We start from the raw sequence: 20,939 nt of genomic DNA, 5'->3' as shown, positions 1-20,939 counted from the left end.
TCACTTTTCTAACGTCGTTTTTCTTTCTTTAGTTCTTTTTTTTAAGAGTCCTAGCCCAGGCTGGGCGCGGTGGCTTACACCTGTAATCCCAGCACTTTGGGAGGCCGAGACCATCCTGGCTAACCGGTGAAACCCCATCTCTACTGAAAAAAAAAAAAAAAAAAATTAGCCAGGCATGGTGGTGGGTACCTGTGTTCCTGGCTACTCGGGAGGCTGAGGCAGGAGAATGGCATGAACCCGGGAGGTGGAGCTTGCAGTGAGCCGAGATCGCGCCACTGTACTCCAGCCTGGGCGACAGAGTGAGACTCTGTCTCAAAAAAAAAAAAAAAAAAAAAAAAGAGTCCCAGCTCAGTAGGTAGGACTATAGGCCCATCCCACCATGCCCAGCTAACTTTTTTTTTTGTAGCAATGCCCAGGCTGGTCTTGAACTCCTGGCCTCCCAAAGTGCTGGGGTTACAGGTGTGAGTTGCCATGCCTGGCCCTGAGCCTCAATTTCATTACTTGAAGTATGAAATAAATTAACACATTAAAGTGTTGCTAGGATTAAAATGAGGTCTTTATGTATTCAAAAATCGTACAGAGATTTTTGAGGCCCTTCTTATAGCAAAACTCCCATTTACATTTTTCTGGAGCCTGGAGAAATGTGTCCAGACTGAGTGAATAGGTGCTATTTGCTGTACTTACATTATCATTTATAAAATACTACTGGTGGTCGTCCTGGAAAGATGATCCCAACTGCCTATATCCTGTTCATCATTAACTTGTGTGTCCCAAAAAATCTTTTGAAAAGTTGCTAAATAGTGAATATTTACTATTTTATGAGGGCCTGCCAGTTCCCTGCCAGTGGAATTCTTTCAAGTCAATGATTCATCTGTTCAGTCATTTGGAAAATACTCTTTTTTTTTTTTTTTTTTTTTTTGAGGTGGAGTCTTGCTCTATGGCCAGGCTGGAGTGCAGTGGTGTGATCTCGGCTCACTGCAAGCTCCGCCTCCCAGATTCAAGCGATTCTCCTGCCTCAGCCTCCCGAGTAGCTGGGACTACAGGCATGTGCCACAACGTCCAGCTCATTTTTTGTATTTTTAGTAGAGACGGGGTTTCACCAGGTTGGCCAGGATGGTCTCGAACTCCAGATCTTGTGATCTGCCCACCTCGGCCTCCCAAAGTGCTGGGATTACAGGCGTGAGCCACCGTGCCCGGCCGGAAAATATTCTTCATGTATAGCAGTGTTGGGTACCGCAGGAGATTTTTTTTAAAAGTAGCACTCAGTCCTTACCTTCAAGGAGCTTAGTTTAGTTGTGGGAGATAAGCTATATCCATGAGAAGTTTGGCTGAGAGGAGGCGGAGTTGGGCTCCCTGCAGGTGGGGAGGAGGGTCAGTTCTCATTTCTGAGGGAGATGAGCTGACGTCTGCAGTTCGGAAAGGAACCAGAAGTTCCACATGGTGGTTTTGCAATAGAACGTGCTCGTGTTTACCAAGCAATTCTGAGGGAAAGGCTAAAAAAAAGTGTTAGTTTAGCAACTTGATAGAACTAACAGGTTGTGATGAGCTTTGATTCAATATAATGCTGCGGCCGGCCATGGTGGCTCACGCCTGTAATCCCAGCACTTTGGGAGGCCGAGGCAGGCGGATCACTTGAGAGGAGTTCAAGACCAGCCTGACCAACGTGATAAAACTCCATCTCTACAAAAAATACACAAATTAGCCAGGCGTAGTGGCGCACGCCTGTAGTCCCAGCTACTCAGGAGGCTGAGGCAGGAGAATCACTTGAACCCAGGAGGCGGAGGTTGCAGTGAGCCAAGATCACGCCATTGCCTGGGTGACAGAATGGGAGTCTTGTCTCAAAAAAATAAAAATAAATAGGTGGGGCGCGGTGGCTGACACCTGTAATCCCAGCACTTTGGGAAGCCAGCGTGGGCGGATGACAAGGTCAGGAGATTGAGACCATCCTGGCTAACACAGTGAAACCTCGTCTCTACTAAAATACAAAAAATTAGCCGGGCATGGTGGCATGCGCCTGTAGTCAGAAGATTGAGGCAGGAGAATCTCTTGAACCTGGGAGACAGAGGTTGCAGTGAGCCGAGATCACGCCACTGCACTCCAGCCTGGGCAACAAAGACTACATCTCAAAAATAAATAAAATAAAAAAATAAATTTAATTCTGGAAGCTACACATGTTTTTCCCATTTTTTTAGGCAGCTTCAAACCAGTGCAATGACGATGCCAGTCAACGGGGCCCACAAGGATGCTGACCTGTGGTCCTCACATGACAAGATGCTGGCACAGCCCCTCAAAGACAGTGATGTTGAGGTGAGATTTTTGGGGTCTTCACAGATTTTTTTATGTTGGAGGCCTTCATTTAAATCTCTAGTTCTAATTACAAAATTAATTAGGGACAGCCTTGAAATGAGTATTATCCTGCTGGATTTAGAGGTGGTGGCAGACAAAATGGCTACAAATCCTTTGAGGGTAAATTTAAAGATTGCTGGGTTTCTTCAAAGTGTGGAGCACTGTGCAGGGTGCTCTGGAGGAAAGCGAGAAGGGGAGAGATCACTGACAGTTGACCCTTTCCTGACAGTTCACAGGGAATATAGATCTATCTAGACATCTGGAAGCACCTTTATTTTATTTTATTTTACTTGTTTATTTATTTTTTTGAGACAGAGTTTCACTCTTGTTGCCCAGGCTGGAGTGCAATGGTGTGATCTTGGCTCACTGCAAGTTCCACCTCCCGGGTTCATGCCATTCTCCTGCCTCAGCCTCCTGAGTAGCTGGGACTACAGGTGCCCGCCACCACACCCAGCTAATTTTTTGTATTTTTTAGTAGAGATGGGGTTTCACCATGTTAGCCAGGATGGTCTTGATCTCCTGACCTCGTGATCCGCCCACCTCGGCCTCCCAAAGTGCTGGGATTACAGGCGTGAGCCACGGCACCCGGCCTTTTTTTTTTGAGATATAGTCTTGCTCTGTTGCTCAGGCTGGAGTGCAGTGACGCGATCTCAGCTCACTGCAAGCTCCATCTCCTGGGTTCACGCCATTCTCCTGTCTTAGCCTCCCGAGTAGCTGGGACTACAGGTGCCAGCTACCACGCCCTGGCTAATTTTTTGTATTTTTTTTTTTTTTTTTTAGTAGAGACGGGATTTCACCATGTTAGCCAGGATGGTCTCGATCTCCTGACCTCGTGATCCACCTGTCTCGGCCTCCCAAAGTGCTGGGATTACAGGCGTGAGCCACCACGCCCGGCCTAAAGCATCTTTTCTTTTAAGGAAGAAGAACAAGGAATAAGGTTCAGGGAGGGAGAAACTTGGTGAAATGTAGGAATAAAAATAACAGGATGGTGGTGTTAAAAATTAGGTGGGACACTTAAAGATAACTTTCTCTTCAATCATTTTGTTTTTCTTTTTTTGGGATGAAGTCTTGCTCTTGTTTCCCAGGCTGGAGTGCGATGGTGCGATCTCGGCTCACTGAATCCTCCACCTCCCAGGTTCAAGTGATTCTCCTGCCTCGGCCCCCCGAGTAGCTGAGATTATAGGCGCCTGCCACCACACCCATCTAAGTTTTGTTTTTTTGTTTGTTTGTTTTTGAGACAGAGTTTTGTTCTTGTCGCCCAGGCTGGAGTGCAATGGCATGATCTCGGCTCACTGCAACCTCCGCCTCCCGGGTTCAAGCGATTCTCCTGCCTCAGCCTCCCGAGTAGCTGGGATTACAGGCATGTGCCACCACGCCCGGCTAATTTTGTATTTTTTAGTAGAGACGAGGGTTTCTCCATGTTGGTCAGGCTGGTCTCGAACCCCCGACCTCAGGTGATCTGCCCATCTCGGCCTCCCAAAGTGCTGGGATTACAGGCGTGAGCCACCGCGCCCAGCCAAGTTTTGTATTTTTAGTAGAGATGGAGTTTCACCATATTGTCCAGGCTGGTCTAGAACTCCTGACCTCAGGTGATCCACCAGCCTCGGCCTCCCAAAGTGCTGGTATTACAGTAGTGAGCCACCGCACCTGGCTATCATTTTGTTTTTCTTAATTCATTGATTAGTGCTTTCTCAGATACTAAAACCTTTGAGGAGGATTCATTCTATTCCTTAATGTGAAAGAGTGTCTTTTCCCTTTAGGAGGTTGTAATTTGGATCAGAGCAAAATTTTAAACTAAAATTTCCAAATATCAAGCATCTGTTTTCTTCTCATAAGGTTTACAACATCATTAAGAAGGAGAGTAACCGGCAGAGGGTTGGATTGGAGCTGATTGCCTCGGAGAATTTCGCCAGCCGAGCAGTTTTGGAGGCCCTAGGCTCTTGCTTAAATAACAAATACTCTGAGGGGTACCCGGGCCAGAGGTATGTGAATATCTTCAAAGGCCTGGTTCTGACACAGTCATAGGGAGTACTCAATCAGCCTAGGACCTAAACAATTTGGAAATTTCAGAAAACAACAAGCTTCCCAACTGTAGGATTTCTGTTCCACGCCTGCTCTCTGACAGAACTCTTTTATTCCCAGCATGTGATAACACTGAAGAGCTCAGCGCAGGTGTACTCAGGGGCACATTTCACAGTTCTTTGGGGGCTTTCTAGAAAAACAGGCCAGTTTGTAAGGAGTATTGAGCCACTGGACTGGTGTGTGGCCTCTGTCTAGAAAAGGTCAGTGTCATCTGAGGGATGCTGCAGAAGGTGGCCGTTGCCATGTGAGTCATTGAGTCTGTATTGGGAATGGTGTGGAAGTGGAGGCTGAATCTGGATTACTGAAAACCGTTTCTGCATTATAAATGTTGGATTTACACATGCAGTGGCTTTCAGTTGACTCTTTCACCCTCAGAATTACAGTGTTATATTCATTTTTGTTTTTTATAGTCATCATCAGGCAAAGAAAATAAATTACAGAATTAGACATGGCTTTTGCAAATGTGTGCATTTTTGTCCCAAAGGAAACAGAAAGGTCACCCTTGGAGAAGGAATTGCCATTCTGTCCTGAGATGCCCCTGAAGCTCTATGTAGAAGACTGATAATCAAGTTGAAGGCATTGTCTTTCTCCTATTGTGAATAACTAACTTTTGCATTGTGCCTTAAAGAATTCACCAGGTGTTTTCTTTCTTTCTCTCTCTCCTTTCTTTTTCTTTTTCCTTCCTTTCTTTCTTCTTTCAGGCTAATGTATTTTGTTAACACCAGGTGTTTTCTTTTTTTTTTTTTCTTTTTTGAGACATGGTCTGTCTCTCACCCAGGCTGAAGTGCAGTGGTGTGATCAAGGTTCACTGCAGCCTTGGTCTCCTGGACCCAAGCCATCCTCCCACCTCAGCCTCCTGAGTCGCTGGGACTACAGGCACACACCACCACACCCAGCTAATTTTTTGTAGAGACAGAGTTTCACCCAGGCTGTTGTTGCCCAGGCTGATCTCCATCTCCTGAGCTCAAGCAATCCACCTGCCTTGGCCTCCCAGAGTGCTTAGGATTAGAGCTGTGAGCCACTGCACCCGGTCCACACCAGGTGTTTTCAAAACTAATATTTCATTCGATTCTCACAGCAATGTATCGAGCAAGGGGTGATGTTTTCTACATTTTTAAGAAGGGGACTGAGTGTAGTGGCTCACCCCTGTAATCCCAGTGCTTTAAGAGGCCAGGGCAGAGGATCATTTGAGGCTAGGAATTTGAGACCAGCCTGGGCAATATAGTGAGACGCTGTCTCCAAAACAAAATTTAAAAATTAGCCGGACATGGGGGCATGCGCCTGTAGTCTCAGCTACTCAAGAAACTGAGGTGGAGTATTGCTTGAGCCCAGGAGATCAAAGGCTGCAGTGAGCTATGATTTTGCCAGTGCACTCCAGCTGGGGTGACAGAATGAGACCCTGTTTCTAAATTTTAAAAAAACCCGAAAAACCACAACTTAAATAGAAGTGTAATTACATCGTTTATTCATGTTAAAGGGCTTGTTGTTTTTTTTTTACATGGAGTATTGCTCTGTCACGAGGCTGGAGTGCAGTGGCACAATCTCGGCTCACTGCAACCTCCACCTCCCAGGTTCAAGCGATTCTCTTGCCTCAGCCTCCCAAGTAGCTGGGACTATAGGCACGCGCCACCACACCCGACTGACTTATTTATTTATTTATTTTTTGTATTTTTAGTAGAGACGGGGTTTCACCGTGTTAGCCAGGCTGGTCTCGATCTCCTGACCTCATGATCTGCCTGCCTCGGTCTCCCAAAGTGTTGGGATTACAGGCGTGAGCCACTGTGCCCAGCCAATTAAAGGGCTCTTTTAAAAGGTAATTATTGGCCGGGCGTGGTGGCTCACGCCTGTAATCCCAGCACTTTAGGAGGCCGAGCTGGGTGGATCATGAGGTCAGGAGATCGAGACCATCCTGGCTAACACGGTGAAACCCCATCTCTACTAAAAAAAAATACAAAAAAATTAGCCAGGTGTGGTGGCTGGCACCTGTAGTCCCAGCTACTCGGGAGGCTAAGGCAGGAGAATGGTGTGAACCTGGGAGGTGGAGTTTGCAGTGAGCCGAGATCGCACCACTGCACTCCAGCCTGGGTGACAGAGTGAGATTCCGTCTCAAAAAAATAATAAAAATAAAAATAAAAGGTAATTATTACATGTTTTCATTATATTTTGTTAATATAATTTAATATTAATCTATCTTTGGAACATTATTTAAAATCAAAGGCAATATTTGAAAACAATAGGCAAGGCGTGGTGGTTCACACCTGTAATCCCAGCACTTCGGGAGGCTGAGGCAGGTGGATCACCTGAGGTCAGGAGTTTGAGACCAGCCTGGCCAACATGTCGAAACCCTGTCTCTACTAAAAATACAAAAATTAGCTGGGTGTGGAGGTGCATGCCTGTAATCCCAGCTACTCTGGAGGCTGAGGTAGGAGAATTGCTTGAACTTGGGAGGCGGAGGTTGCAGTGAGCCGAGATCGCACCACCGCACTCCAGCCTGGGAGACAGAGCAAGACTCCATCTCAGAAAAAAAAAAAAGAAAACAATGTTGACCTAACATTAATGACTTTGCTTGATACAAACCTAAAAACAAAGTTCTGGGTTTAAAACAAAGTGTTATGTATGTATGAATAAATGAATGACAAGGTCTCGTTGTCTTGCCCAGGCTGGAGTGCAGTGGTGCAATCTCGTCTCATTGCAGCCTCAAACTCCTGGGCTCAAGCAATCCTCCTGCCTCAGCCTCTCTGTAGCTAGGACTACAGGTGCGTGCCACCACACCAGGCTAATTTTTAATAGACATGAGGTCTTGCTGTGTTGCCCAGGCTGGTTTCAAACTCCTGGCCTCAAGCAGTCTTCCCACCTGAGCCTTCCATATTACTAGGATTACAGGTGTGAACAACCACATCTGGCCTATTTATTTTTTATTTATTTATTTATTTATTTATTTTGAGACGGAGTCTCACTCTGTCGCCCAGGCTGGAACGCAGTGGCACGATCTCGGCTCACTACAAGCTCCACCTCCCAGGTTCATGCCATTCTCCTGCCTCAGCCTCCCGAGTAGCTGGGACTACAGGCGCCCACCACCACACCTGGCTAATTTTTTATACATTTTTTAGTAGAGACGGGGTTTCACCATGTTAGCCAGGATGGTCTCGATCTCCTGACCTCGTGATCCGCCTGCCTCGGCCTCCGAAAGTGCTGGGATTACAGGCGTGAGCCACCGTGCCCGGCCTATTTTTTATTTATTTTTATTTTTTTGAGACGAAGTTTTGCTCTTGTTGCCCAGGGTGGAGTGCAATGGTACAATCTCGGCTCACCGCAACCTCCGCCTCCCAGGTTCAAGCAATTCTCCTACCTCAGCCTCCTCAATAGCTGGGAATACAGGTGTGCACCACCACGCCTGGCTAATTTTGTATTTTTAGGAGAGATGGGGTTTCTCCATGTTGGTCAGGCTGGTCTCGAACCCCTGACGTCAGGTGATCCGCCCACTTCGGCCTCCCAAAGTGCTGAGATTACAATGTGAGCCACTATGCCGGGCCCGGCCTATTTATTTTTTTTAGAGATAGGGTCTCACTGTGTTGCTCCAGCTGTAGTGCAGTGGTACAATCAAAGCTCACTGCAATCTCCAACTCCTGGGTTCAAGTGATCCTCCCACCTCAGCCTTCCAAGTAACTAGGACTATAGGTGCAAGCCACTATACTTAGCTCATTTGTAAAATTTTTTGTAGAGCTGAGATCTCACTATGTTGCCTAGCTGGTCTTGAACTCCTGGCCTCAAGCAGTTCTCCCACCTCAGCCTTCCAAATCTCTGAGATTACAGACATGAGCCACTGCATGTAGTTACTTTAAATTTTTTTTTGAGACTGAGTCTTGCTGGGATGCCCAGGCTGGAGTGCAGTGGGGCGATCTCGGCTCACTGCAACCTCCACCTCCTGGGTTCAAGAGATTCTCCTGCCTCAGCCTCCCGAGCAGCTGGGATTACAGTCACCCGCCACCATTCCTGGCTAATTTTTGTATTTTTAGTAGAGACGGGGTTTCACCATATTGGCCAGGCTGGTCTGGAACTCCTGACCTCAGGTGATCCACCCACCTCGGCCTCCCAAACTGCTGGGATTACAGGCGTGAGCCACCGCGCCCGGCCTAAGCTTGACTACCTTAGGGACCTCATAAAAGTTGAATCATACAGTGCTTGTCTTGTGGTGACTGGTTTGTTTCACTTAGCATAATGTTCTCAGGGTCATCCCTGTTGTATTAATAGCATGTGATAGGATTTCTTTCCTTTTTTTTTTTCTTTTTTTTTTTTTTTTTTTTTTGAGACAGGGTCCAGGCTGGAGTCCAGTGGCGTGATCACAGCTCACTGCAGCCTTTACCTCCTGGGCCCAAGTGAATCTTCCCTTCTCAGCCTCCCAAGTAGCTGGGACTATGGGCACACACCACAACACCTGGCTAATTTTTGAAATTTTTTGTAGAGATGGGGGTATTGCTGTATTGCCCAGGCTGGTCTCGAACTCCTGGGCTCAAGCAATCCTCCTGCCTTGGCTCCTCAAAGTGCTGGGATTATAGGTGTAAGCCACCTCTCCCGGCCAAAACCCCCTCTTTTTATAGATGAGATATTTGCTCCAAGTTACACAGCTGGTTTGGTCTCTTGACTGTAGATTCCAGAGGCATTGGTGGAACACTTGATCATGTTGGCTTCAGCATCTGCATGTTAACAAGCTCTTCTCATTACTTCTCTCCACTTTAGTTTCACTGTCCCGCCCCTAAGCTTCTTTGGCCTCTGTGAAGCACAGACTTTCTGGGTCTGAGTGGATCTAAGTCTCCTGCTCTTCTCCCACAGATACTATGGCGGGACTGAGTTTATTGATGAACTGGAGACCCTCTGTCAGAAGCGAGCCCTGCAGGCCTATAAGCTGGACCCACAGTGCTGGGGGGTCAACGTCCAGCCCTACTCAGGTGATTGTCTCATCCATATGGCCTGGTGCAGCCTCTTCATGTGCATCCCCCAGGGCCGACATGCACCAAGAAAAGTCCTAAGATGGACTGCCATGGACTGCCATAGGCCGGGCCCGGTGGCTCACGCCTGTAATCCCAGCACTTTGGGAGGCGGAGGCAGGCAGACCACCTGAGGCCGGCAGTTCAAGACCAGCCTGACCAACATGGAGAAACCCGGTCTCCACTAAAAATACAAAAATTAGCTGGGTGTAGTGGCACATGCCTGTAATCCTAGCTACTCGGAGCCTGAGGCAGGAGAATTGCTTGAACCCGGGAGGCGGAGGTTGCAGTGAGCCGCCGAGATGGCGCCATTGCATTCCAGCCTGGGCAACAAGAGCGAAACTCCATCTCAAAAAAAAAAATAAATAAATAACTGCCATAAATAAAAGATAAGTCACACATCCCTCTGCATTGCCCTTGGGCTCCCAGCTGTATACCCCCTCCCAGGCAGTGTCCTCTCTCTGAACTTCACCTCTCAAGGCTGGTGGTGAAGGGGCACCTCCTGGAGCTCAGGGAAGGCACGAGGCCTGTTCTCGCCACTCCTGGGTGAAGGCTTAGTGGCCAAGGTCCCGGATGCCACTTGGTACCTCAGTTAGAAATAATCATGTCTCCTCTGGTCCACTCGTTTCAGGCTCCCCTGCAAACTTCGCTGTATACACTGCCCTGGTGGAACCCCATGGGCGCATCATGGGCCTGGACCTGCCGGATGGGGGCCACCTGACCCATGGGTTCATGACAGACAAGAAGAAAATCTCTGCCACGTCCATCTTCTTTGAATCTATGCCCTACAAGGTAAGCATGTGTTTCTTTCCTAGCTTTTATTTCCTTCGGAAACCTCTGATGCTTGGCTGTGCCTGCAGGGGTAAGTTTGGTTTATGTGTCACTACAGGAAGTCCCCACCTCGCACCGTTTTTAATTTCCTTGCAGCGGGGACTCCTCAGGCTTTCAGGACCCGCTGGGGCAGCTGGGATGGAGAGACGAGGGTCTGAGCTGAGGCCACAGGGAAACCAGTGAGGGAGGCAGCTACTGAGGAGAGTTCAGATGTGGCAGGGGCAGTGGCAACTGCTTGGAATAACAACCCTGGGGAATAGCAACCAGGTCACTACAGTTGGACCCCAGCAACAGCCACCACCTCTGCAGCTCTGCCCTCGCCTGGTGACATCTCTGCTCGGAGCCCCTGTGGGCCAGCAGCAGCACAAGGATGCAGTAGCTACAGGCATGGCAACATCCCCAGCTCCAGCACCAAAACCAGCAGCCCGGCACCATCCACAGCCACAGTCCTCCATGGCCACGTTAGGGCTAGCCCCTGCCTGTGTATAGTGGCTACAGAGGAACAGACAGTGGTTTGACTTAGGGCGTTCAACTTTAGGATAGTGCAAAAGTGACATGCGTTATTAGCTGTACTTCAAGCCCCACATACGACCATTCTGCTTTTCAGTTTCAGTACAGTATTCAGTAGATTACATGAGATAGTCAACACCGTATTATAAAATAAGCTTTGTGTTTGACTATCTTGCCCAGTGGAGGGTACCACAGTGTCCTCAGCATGTTTAAGGTAGGCCAGGCTAGGTTGTGATGTTTGGTAGGTTAGGTATATTACATGCATTTTTGACTTTATGATATTTTCAGCTTAATGATGAGCTTATTGGAATGTAACCCCATAAGTTGAGGAGCACCTGTATGGCTCAGGTGTACACCCCATTGCCATTGCCACCCCACTGCACATACCTGATAACGCAGCCAGCCCAGCAGTGGAACCAACACCATCAGAACCAGTGCCAAGTGCTGCCTCTAGGGTGTGCAGGGCCCCAGGCAAATACTTGTTTTTCATGGGACCCGTCTGTATAAACAGTTGGGTCAAAAAATGCCTGTAAGATGTGCGGGCTTATTCAGGCATGGTGATTTATCTATAAAAATGAAGGATAATGGGAAGAAGAGGTAACTTGCTTATTCTTTTAGTGTCCAGTGTTGGTGATTCTTTCTAGTGTCCAGGAACCATCTTTTCATGTACTTTATTAATAAATGTGCCATTCCTGCTTAGTTTCATGTTTGTTACCATGAAAAAAGGTAGCACTGCATCCTTCTGCTTGGCTGGCATTGCATGGTCTTGGGTGCATGCTGTCCGTGGTTCTGTGTGTACTCAGCCTTTGTCTCAGTGCTGGTGATTGCACGTGTGCTCTTTTTTGCAGTCATTTCTTTTCACAGAACACCTAGGTGTTTGCAGTCACAGATCTCCTCATTGGCCAAGGCCAGCCTTGAAGCTAGATTTTGAAACATGTCACAATAGTAACAAAATAGTTTGTCTTGGCTGGGCTCGGTGGCTCACACCTGTAATCACAGCACTTTGGGAAGCTGAGGTGGGCAGATCACCTGAGGTCAGGAGTTCGAGACCAGCCTGGCCAACATGTTCAAACCTTGTCTCTACTAAAAATACAAAAAATTCCTCAGGTGTGGTGGTGCACACCCGTAGTTCCAGCTACTCAGGAGGCTGAGGAGGGATAATTGCTTGAACCCGGGAGGCGGAGGTTGCAGTGAGCCAAGATTGCTCCATTGCACTCCAGAGTGGGCGACAAGAGTGAAACTCCATCTCAAAAAAAATAAATAAGAAAGGCAGGGCGCAGTTGCTCACGCTTGTAATCCCAGCACTTTGGGAGGCTGAGGCAGGCGGATCATGAGGTCAGGAGTTCAAGACCAGTCTGGCTAACACAGTGAAACCCCGTCTCTACTAAAAATACATGGTGGTGCACTCCTGTAATCCCAACACTTTGGGAGGCCAAAGTGGGCGGATCATCCGAGGTCAGGAGTTTGAGACCAGCCTGGCCAACATGGTGAAACCCTTCTCTACTAAAAATACAGAAATTAACCGGACGTGGTGGCGGGCACCTGTAATCCCAGCTACTCAGGAGGCTGAGGCAGGAGAACCACTTGAACCTGGGAGGCGGAGGTTGCAGTGAGCCAAGATTGCACCAGTGCACTCCAGCCTAGGTGACAGAGCAAGACTCCCTCTCCAAAAAAAAAAAGAAAGAATCTGCGTCCCGCACCCAGTTCCCTCCAGCCACCCCCGTCTTTGATGTACATTGTGCAGGCTGCAGTCCTGTGGGTGCAGTGAGGGGACTCACCTCAGGATGGGCATGGAGAGGTGGGGCCTGGGACCCTGGCCAGCTTGGGCAGCAGGAGGTGCAGCTCACCCGCTGTGGGGGTGATTTGAGTCCTGCCCTTGGCGGACAGGAGGAGGAGACAGACCTTATTGGCATTCACCAGCAGCCAGAGGCAGCTCACCTCCACCCCACCGGGCTGCAGAGTTGGAGGTCAGGGGGTGTCCCAGGGCCACTGCCCTGCCCAGCCTTCACCAGACCGCCTGCCTCCACCTTCAGCCCCTGCCCCACTCCACTGCAAGAGCCCCACGCAGGGTCAGGCTAGAGCAACAGCAACATTAACCTTCTATTTTGTGTTTTTGGCCCATCCCCACTGTGACTCGAGAATTCCTCCCTGTCCCTGGTCCTAAGTGACTGCTGGGGTCTCCTTCCTTATCCTCTGTGCACTGTGGACCCCATCTGCAGTTTATTATAAATGCCTGTGAATTCTTCTAGGAGTTGTTCTGTTGTCTCATTTTCAAGATTAAAAAAAGAAAAGAAAAACCTTTGAAAAACCCATTAAATTAAAAAGGGAGAAAGCAGCACAGGCTTTTTTTTTTTTTTTTTTTTTTGGTAATTGTGGCTACACAAAAAATTTTAGAATTATGTCCATTTTTTTTAAATCTTTTTTTTTTTCCTTTTTGTGGAGAACAAGGTCTCACTATGTTGCCCAGGCGGGTCTCAAACTCCTGGACTCAAGCTATCCTACTGCCTCTGTCTCCCTAAGAGCTGGGATTACAGGCGTGAGCCACCATGCCTGGTGAATTACGTCCATTTTTACTGGAGGTCAGCTGTTGATATTTCATTTCATAAAACGGTTTCTTTGCCAAATTCAGGTGACTGAGAAAGAACCACACCCCTGAAGCAAAACACAGCAAACAAAACCACAAATCATCTTTCAGCTTGACTTTCTAGATGAGGTCTTGGTTCCCGAAACCTTGTGGCAAGCTTCTATAGTTGGGTTGGATTATAACTGCCTTTTTTTATTTGGAAAGAGTGACCACCAATCCTGAAACCTTTCACTCCAGATGTGCTGGTAGTTTCTGAGGGGGACACCAAGGTAAGAGGAAGGAAGGTTGGGTCAGGGCCTTCAGAACAGAGAGCCTCTCTGCACATCTCCTCTTCCCTGAGGCTTCTCAGATCCCAGAGCCCAGTTTTTCCTGTGGTGCGCTCTATGCTCTGCTGGTTATGTGTGCTTTCCCATGACTTTTTTTTTTTTTTTTTAAGACAGTATCTGGCTCTGCCTCCCAGGCTGGAGTGTGGTGGCTCTGTCTCGGCTCATTGCAACCTCTGCCTCCTGGGCTCAAGCGATCTTTCCTCTTCAGCCTCCCAAGTAGCTGGGACTAGAGGCGCATGCCACCATGCCTGGCTAATTTTTGTATTTTTTGTGGAGACAAGGTTTTGCCATGTTGCCCAGGCTGGTCTTGAACTCCTGGGCTCAAGTGATCTGCCCAACTCAGCCTCCCAAAGTGCTGGTATTACAGGCATGAGCCACCGCATCCGGCTGACCCTTTTTTTTTTTTTTTTTTGTTTGTTTGTTTTTGAGACAAAGTTTCCCTCTTGTCGCCCAGGCAGGAGTGCGGTGGCACGATCTCAGCTTACTGCAAACTCTGCCTCCCGGGTTTAAGCGATTCTCCTCCCTCAGCTTCCTGAATCGCTAGGACTGCAGGTGTGTACCACCATGCCTGGCTAATTTTGTGTTTTTAGTAGAGGTGGGGTTTTACTATGTTGGCTAGGCTGGTCTCAAACTCCTGACCTCAGGTGATCTGACCCCCTCGGCCTCCCAAAGTGCTGAGATTACAGATGTGAGCCACCACGCCTGGCTGACCCATATGTTTATAGAAGTTTAATAAAATGAACTTCCTAAGAGATGTGTTGCCAGAAAAGAAAAATTATTTAAAATTTTACATTGAGATCTACAATCTGTTTGGAATTGACTTCTTTTTTTTTTAAACAAATTATATATAATTATGGGATGCACAGTGATGTTATGATTTGTATATACAGTGTGGAACTATTGAATCAAGTTAACTAACATATCCCACTCCTTAAATATTTATTATTTTTCTTCCTTTCTAACTGCAACTTTGTACCCTTTGCTCAGTATCTCTCCATTGTCTGCCACCCTCCAGTGACTGGTAACCACATTCTACCCTGCTTCTGTGAGTTTGATTGTTTTATTTATTTATTTATTTATTTAATTTTAATTTTTTTTTTTCGAGACAGAGTCTCACTTTGTCGCCCAGGCTGGAGTGCAGTGGCACCATCTTGACTCACTGCAACCTCCGCCTCCTGGGTTCAAGTGATTCTCCTGCCTCAGCCTCCCGAGTAGCTGGGATTACAGGCATACGCCACCACGCCTGGCTAATTTGTGAATGTTTAGTAGAGACAGGGTTTCACCATGTTGGCCAGGCTGGTCTCAAACTCCTGTCCTCAGGTGGTCCACCTGCCTTGGCCTCCCAAAGTGCTGGAACTGCAGGCATAAGCCACCGCACCCAGCAGTTTGATTGTTTTAGATTTCACATAGAAGTAAGATCACATGGCCAGGTGCGGTGGCTCACACCTATAATCTCAGCACTTTGGGAGGTCGAGGTAGGAGGCTCACTTGAGTCCAGGAGTTCGAGACCAGCCTGGGCAACATGGTGAAACCCCATCTCTACAAAAATATAAAAATTAGCCGGGTGTGGTGGCACTGCCTGTGGTCCCAGCTATTCAGGAGGCTGAGTGGCAGAATCGCTTGAGCCCGGGAGGTAGAGGTTGCAATGAGCCGAGATGGCGCCACCGCACTCCAGCCTGGGTGACAGAGTGAGACTCTGTCTCAAAAAAGAAGTGAGATCATGCAGTATTTGTCTTTCTGAGCCTGGCCTATTTCACTTAGCATAAGGTCCTCCAAGTTCATCGGTGTTGTTGCAAATGACAGAATTTCTTTTTTCGGACTGATTATTATTACATTGTTTATATATATATGTGTCACATTTCCTTTGTCCATTCATCTGTTGATGGACATGGCTTTATTCCATAACTTGGCTATTGTGAATAGTGCTGCAGTGAACATGGGAGTGCACGTCTCTTTGACATACTGATTTCAAGTTCTTAAGATATAGATTCACAAGTGGGATTGCTGAATATGGAATTGATTTGTGTGGGTGAGGCGGGCATCCAGATAACATTTTTGTCCAAATGGATGCCCAGTTGACCTAGTGCCATTGATTGAAAAGGTCATCCTCTCCCCACTGCACTGCAGCGTCACCACTGGCATGGATCCAATGACCTGTGTTGTGTGTGGTTCTGCTTCTGGTTAAGCCAGATGCTCTGCCCTTCCATGAATGCATGCTGCCTTAATTACTATAATTTGTCAAGCATTTTGTGACACAAAATACACAACGCAATGATGTTTTGTGTAAAGGTTTGGTATGATTTTCCTTTTATGGTTTTTGTTATTTACATTTCATTTTCTATCTTTCTTGCTTTTATATACTTTTTGGCTTTTTTTTTTTTTTTTTTTCAGATGGAGTCTCGCTCTGTCTCCCAGGCTGGAGTGCTGGAGTGCAGTGGCACAATCTCAGCTCACTGCAAGCTCCACCTCCCGGGTTCACGCCATTCTCCTGCCTCAGCCTCCCAAGTAGCTGGGACTACAGGCACCCGCCACCATGTCTGGCTAATTTTTTTTATTTTTAGTAGAGACGGGGTTTCACCATGTTAGCCAGGATGGTCTCGATCTCCTGACCTCATGATCTGCCCGTCTCAGCCTCCCAAAGTGCTGGGATTACAGATGTGAGCCACCGCGCCCAGCCCCTACTTTTTGTTTTTCAATGCTGTATCCAGTGACCTTGCTAAATTTGCTTATTCTAACAGTTGGCCCCTAGCATCTTGATTTTCTAGGTATATTGTGTTGTCTGTGTGTAATGTCAGTTTTTAAATTTCTTCTTTCCTAATTGTTATGCCTTTTGTTTCTTTTTCTTGCCTCATTATACTTGGAATAGAAGTAGTATCAGCAGGCATTTTGGTCTTGTTCCTGAAGGTAACCGTTTTGGTTTCCATTGTGTGGTCCCGTCACATTTGTTTCATTCTGCAGGTGCTTTTTGGTTCCTTCTCAGCGGGTAGTGCCCCAGCAGCAGGGCTCACTACAACCCTGGGACTCCTCAGGGACTCCTGGGTCTGTGAGCCATACTTGGTTGAGCAGGCTGAACACACCAGTATCCATCCTGTCGCACCCTCAAGTCCTCATCTAGGACATCATTCCTCTTGTCATGGCGGGTGGAGCGAGTTCAAGTGGGACGACAGGAGGCAGGTGTGGCTGGAGGAAGCAGCCTGAACCTGCCTCCCTGACATTCCACAGGTGAACCCAGATACTGGCTACATCAACTATGACCAGCTGGAGGAGAACGCACGCCTCTTCCACCCGAAGCTGATCATCGCAGGTGATGCGCGGGGTGGAAAGTCACCTTGTTCACCAGTAGCCTGGTGCCTCTTACAGAATGAGGATGGAAAGATGTTCACACCCTGTTGAGCCCACTGCTAGTTTCTGCCCTGGATAACTGAGTTTCTGGGGTCTACATATATTAGTTTCTTTCAGGATACAGATGTGTGTTTGCTGCTTTTTGTGCTATTGCTATGTAGATTAAGATGTGAGACTGTTCTCAGAGAAGCATCTAGAAATGTCAGGCCCTGACTGCGCTGGCAATAGTAGTTGGGGCCATCTCAACCACCAAGACGTTGAAGAGTTAGAGTGGTTGCCTTTAGCACAGAGGTGCTTTTTGAGGGCATTCTCCATTTTTGCTCTGAGACTTTAAGGGAAGAAATCTCTGGGCTTTCAGATCTGCACATCTAGAGGCCACTGTGAAGCCAACTCAGCTGGCCGGTGGACATCTCTGATGCAGCTGTGTCACCTTTCCTGTCTCAGGAACCAGCTGCTACTCCCGAAACCTGGAATATGCCCGGCTACGGAAGATTGCAGATGAGAACGGGGCGTATCTCATGGCGGACATGGCTCACATCAGCGGACTGGTGGCGGCTGGCGTGGTGCCCTCCCCATTTGAACACTGCCACGTGGTGACCACCACCACTCACAAGACCCTGCGAGGCTGCCGAGCTGGCATGATCTTCTACAGGAAAGGTGAGCTCCCGAATGTTGGGTACAGACGGGTACCATGGTTTACATTTCTCCTGTGGGGGTTCAGATTCAGTTGAGGGAGCTGGGAAAAACTCCGACCTGGGATCCTTGGAAAATATTAAGATCCCAGTCCCTTAAAGAGCTGCTTAGGAAGGAGCAGTGACAGGCTTTACAGAAAGGATTCCCGGCCAGGTGAGGTGGCTCGCGCCTGTAATCCCAGCACTTTGGGAGTCCGAAGCGGGCAGATCACGAGGTCAGGAGATCAAGACCATCCTGGCTAACACGGTGAAACCCCGTCTCTACTAAAAACACGAAAAATTAGCCGAGTGTGGTGGTGGGCACCTGTAGTCCCAGCTACTCGGGAGGCGAAGGCAGGAGAATGGTGTGAGCCTGGGAGGCGGAGCTTGCAGTGAGCTGAGATTGTGCCACTGTACTCCAGCCTGGGCGACAGAGCGAGATGCCGTCTCAAAAAAAAAAAAAAAAAAGAAAGGAATCCCCAGAAGGAGACCGTCAGCCACAGCTCCTGCTTCACTTTTGTGCATCCAGGTCCTAGGAACATAGGAGGGGGATCAGCAACCACTATGTGTTAGGATGGTGCCGGTCGCTGAACTCGAGAGGCAGGTGTTTGAATGAAAGGAGGGTGCATGGCTGGCTGGGGGCCACTGGGAGACCTCACAAGGCTGCATTATTCTGGTGAACTTACAGTGGTCCATCATGTTTCTCAAAGAGAAAGACTCATAGTAGTCAAACTAGAAGACATGGATGTATAAACATTAATATCATTTTAGTGAAGGTTTTTCTTTCCATTACCTTATAACCTACCCCTAGGCACTCCCCTTATTTTCGAATTCCCATACCTGGGAAAGCCTGTTAGTGGTCAGGTCATCATTTAGCCTGTGGTGAGACCTGATGCGCCAACTTTGCATCAGCAAAGACACCAGCTCTCTGGTGACTACATTACTCTTTTTTTTTTTTTTAGTATGTATTGATCATTCTTGGGTGTTTCTCGTGGAGGGGGATTTGGCAGGGTCATAGGACAATAGTGGAGGGAAGGTCAGCAGATAAACAAGTGAACAAGGGTCTCTGGTTTTCCTAGGCAGAGGACCCTGCGGCTTTCCGCAGTGTTTGTGTCCCTGGGTACTTGAGATTAGGGAGTGGTAATGACTCTTAATGAGCATGCTGCCTTCAAGCATCTGTTTAACAAAGCACATCTTGCACCGCCCTTAATCCATTTAACCCTGAGTGGACACAGCACATGTTTCAGAGAGCACGGGGTTGGGGGTAAGGTTATAGATTAACAGCATCCCAAGGCAGAAAAATTTTTCTTAGTACAGAACAAAATGGAATCTCCTATGTCTACTTCTTTCTACACAGACACAGCAACAATCTGATTTCTCTATCTTTTCCCCACATTTCCCCCTTTTCTATTCGACAAAACCGCCATCGTCATCATGGCCTGTTCTCAATGAGCTGTTGGGTACACCTCCCAGACGGGGTGGCGGCCGGGCAGAGGGGCTCCTCACTTCCCAGAAGGGGCGGCCGGGCAGAGGCGCCCCCCCACCTCCTGGAAGGGGTGGCAGCCGGGCGGGGGCTGCCCCCCACCTCCCTCCTGGATGGGGCGGCTGGCCGGGCGGGGGCTGGCCCCCACCTCCCTCCCGGACGGGGCGGCTGGCCGGGCGGGGGCTGCCCCCCACCTCCCTCCCGGACAGGGCGGCTGGCCGGGTGGGGGCTGCCCCCAACCTGCCGGACGGGGCGGCTGCCGGGCGGAGATGCTCCTCGCTTCCCAGACGGGGCGACTGCCGGGCGGAGGGGCTCCTCACTTCTCAGGCGGGGCAGCCGGGCAGAGACCCTCCTCACCTCCCAGACGGGGTCGCAGCTGGGCAGAGGCGCTCCTCACATCCCAGACGGGGTGGCAGGGCAGAGGCGTTCCCCACATCTCAGATGATGGGCATCTGGGCAGAGACGCTCCTCACTTCCTAGACGGGATGGCGGCCGGGAAGAGGCGCTCCTCACTTCCCAGACTGGGCAGCTGGGCAGAGGGGCTCCTCACATCCCAGACGATGGGCGGCCAGGCAGAGACGCTCCTCACTTCCCAGACGGGGTGGCAGCCGGGCAGAGGCTGCAATCTCGGCACTTTGGGAGGCCAAGGCAGGCGGCTGGGAGGTGGAGGTTGTAGTGAGCCGAGATCAGACCACTGCACTCCAGCCTGGGCAACATTGAGCACTGAGTGAACGAGACTCCGTCTGCAGTCCCGGCACCTTGGGAGGCCGAGGCTGGCAGATCACTCGCGGTTAGGAGCTGGAGACCAGCCCGGCCAACACAGCAAAACCCCGTCTCCACCAAAAAAATATGAAAACCAGTCAGGCATGGCAGCACGCGCCTGCAATCCCAGGCACTCGGCAGGCTGAGGCAGGAGAATCAGTCAGGGGGGTTGCAGTGAGCCAAGATGGCGGTAGTACAGTCCAGCTTCAGCTCGGCATCAGAGGGAGACCGTGGAGAGAGAGGGAGAGGGAGACCGTGGGGAGAGGGAGGGGGAGGGGAGGGAGAGGGAGAGGGAGAGGGCTGTTTGACTACATTACTCTTACCCGATGCAGGGTCTTCTTGCCCAGCCCCTGGCTGGGACTAGACACAGCCACATGCCCCCTCAGCTTCTCAGCACCCCGTTGCCTCTCTGCTCCTCCAAGGACCGTTTTTAGCTGTGCTGATGTTTCTGAGGCAGGCAGCCATTCCCACCCGCCCAGGAGACATTTGGTTTTTTCCCCCACTGTGTGTTGATGATTCATTTCACCCAGTGCTTAGGGACTCCGGAGCCAGCCTATCAGAGCAAGTACTAGCTCTGCCGCACACCCGCTGTATGACTTTAGGGCTAGTTGTGCAGCCTCTCTGTTCATTTCCTCACTTCTAGAGTGGGGACTGTAATAATAGTACCTGTCCCTTTGGACTGCTGTTTTGAGGATTAAATGAATTTATGTAAAGTGATTAGAGTAGTTCTTGGCTCACTAGAAGCTCTAGATAGATGTTGTTACCCATTATGACTGAATAGTAGCTATTATTGATGGTTAACTTTTTCTCAGAAAGGAACCTTATTCTTCATATTAGCCACATGAGCGTTGTCTCTTTCAATGCATCTTGGAGACTCTTTAAATTTTATTTTTGGGGACAGGGTCTCACTCTGTCACTCAGGCTGCTGTGCAGTGGTGCAATCAAAGCTCACTGCAACTTCAACTTCCTGGGCCCAAGCAATCTTCCTACCTCACCCTCCCACGTAGCTGGGACCAC

At 48.9% G+C, this 20,939-nt stretch overlaps 1 protein-coding gene across 6 annotated transcripts in view; it reads left to right on the top strand.

Annotated features, from left to right (window-relative positions):
- The window catches only part of SHMT1 (serine hydroxymethyltransferase 1), a 35,391-nt gene that overhangs the window by 5,480 nt on the left and 8,972 nt on the right, over window positions 1-20,939 (top strand). For all 6 annotated transcript variants that reach the window (XM_055386071.2, XM_031010777.3, XM_055386067.2 and 3 more), the window contains 6 exons: window positions 2,193-2,307; window positions 4,183-4,328; window positions 9,259-9,374; window positions 10,045-10,205; window positions 16,887-16,968; window positions 17,451-17,663. In XM_055386071.2, the coding sequence (XP_055242046.1) occupies window positions 2,212-2,307; window positions 4,183-4,328; window positions 9,259-9,374; window positions 10,045-10,205; window positions 16,887-16,968; window positions 17,451-17,663 (814 nt within the window). In that variant the 5' untranslated portion in view covers window positions 2,193-2,211. The remainder of the gene's footprint in view (window positions 1-2,192; window positions 2,308-4,182; window positions 4,329-9,258; window positions 9,375-10,044; window positions 10,206-16,886; window positions 16,969-17,450; window positions 17,664-20,939) is intronic.

Source organism: Gorilla gorilla, chromosome 4 (genome assembly GCF_029281585.2).
Source record: "Gorilla gorilla gorilla isolate KB3781 chromosome 4, NHGRI_mGorGor1-v2.1_pri, whole genome shotgun sequence".
Taxonomy (NCBI): Eukaryota; Metazoa; Chordata; class Mammalia; order Primates; family Hominidae; genus Gorilla; species Gorilla gorilla.
The sequence above is the reverse complement of the archived record's forward strand: the minus strand, read 5'-3'. Positions and strand labels throughout refer to the sequence as shown.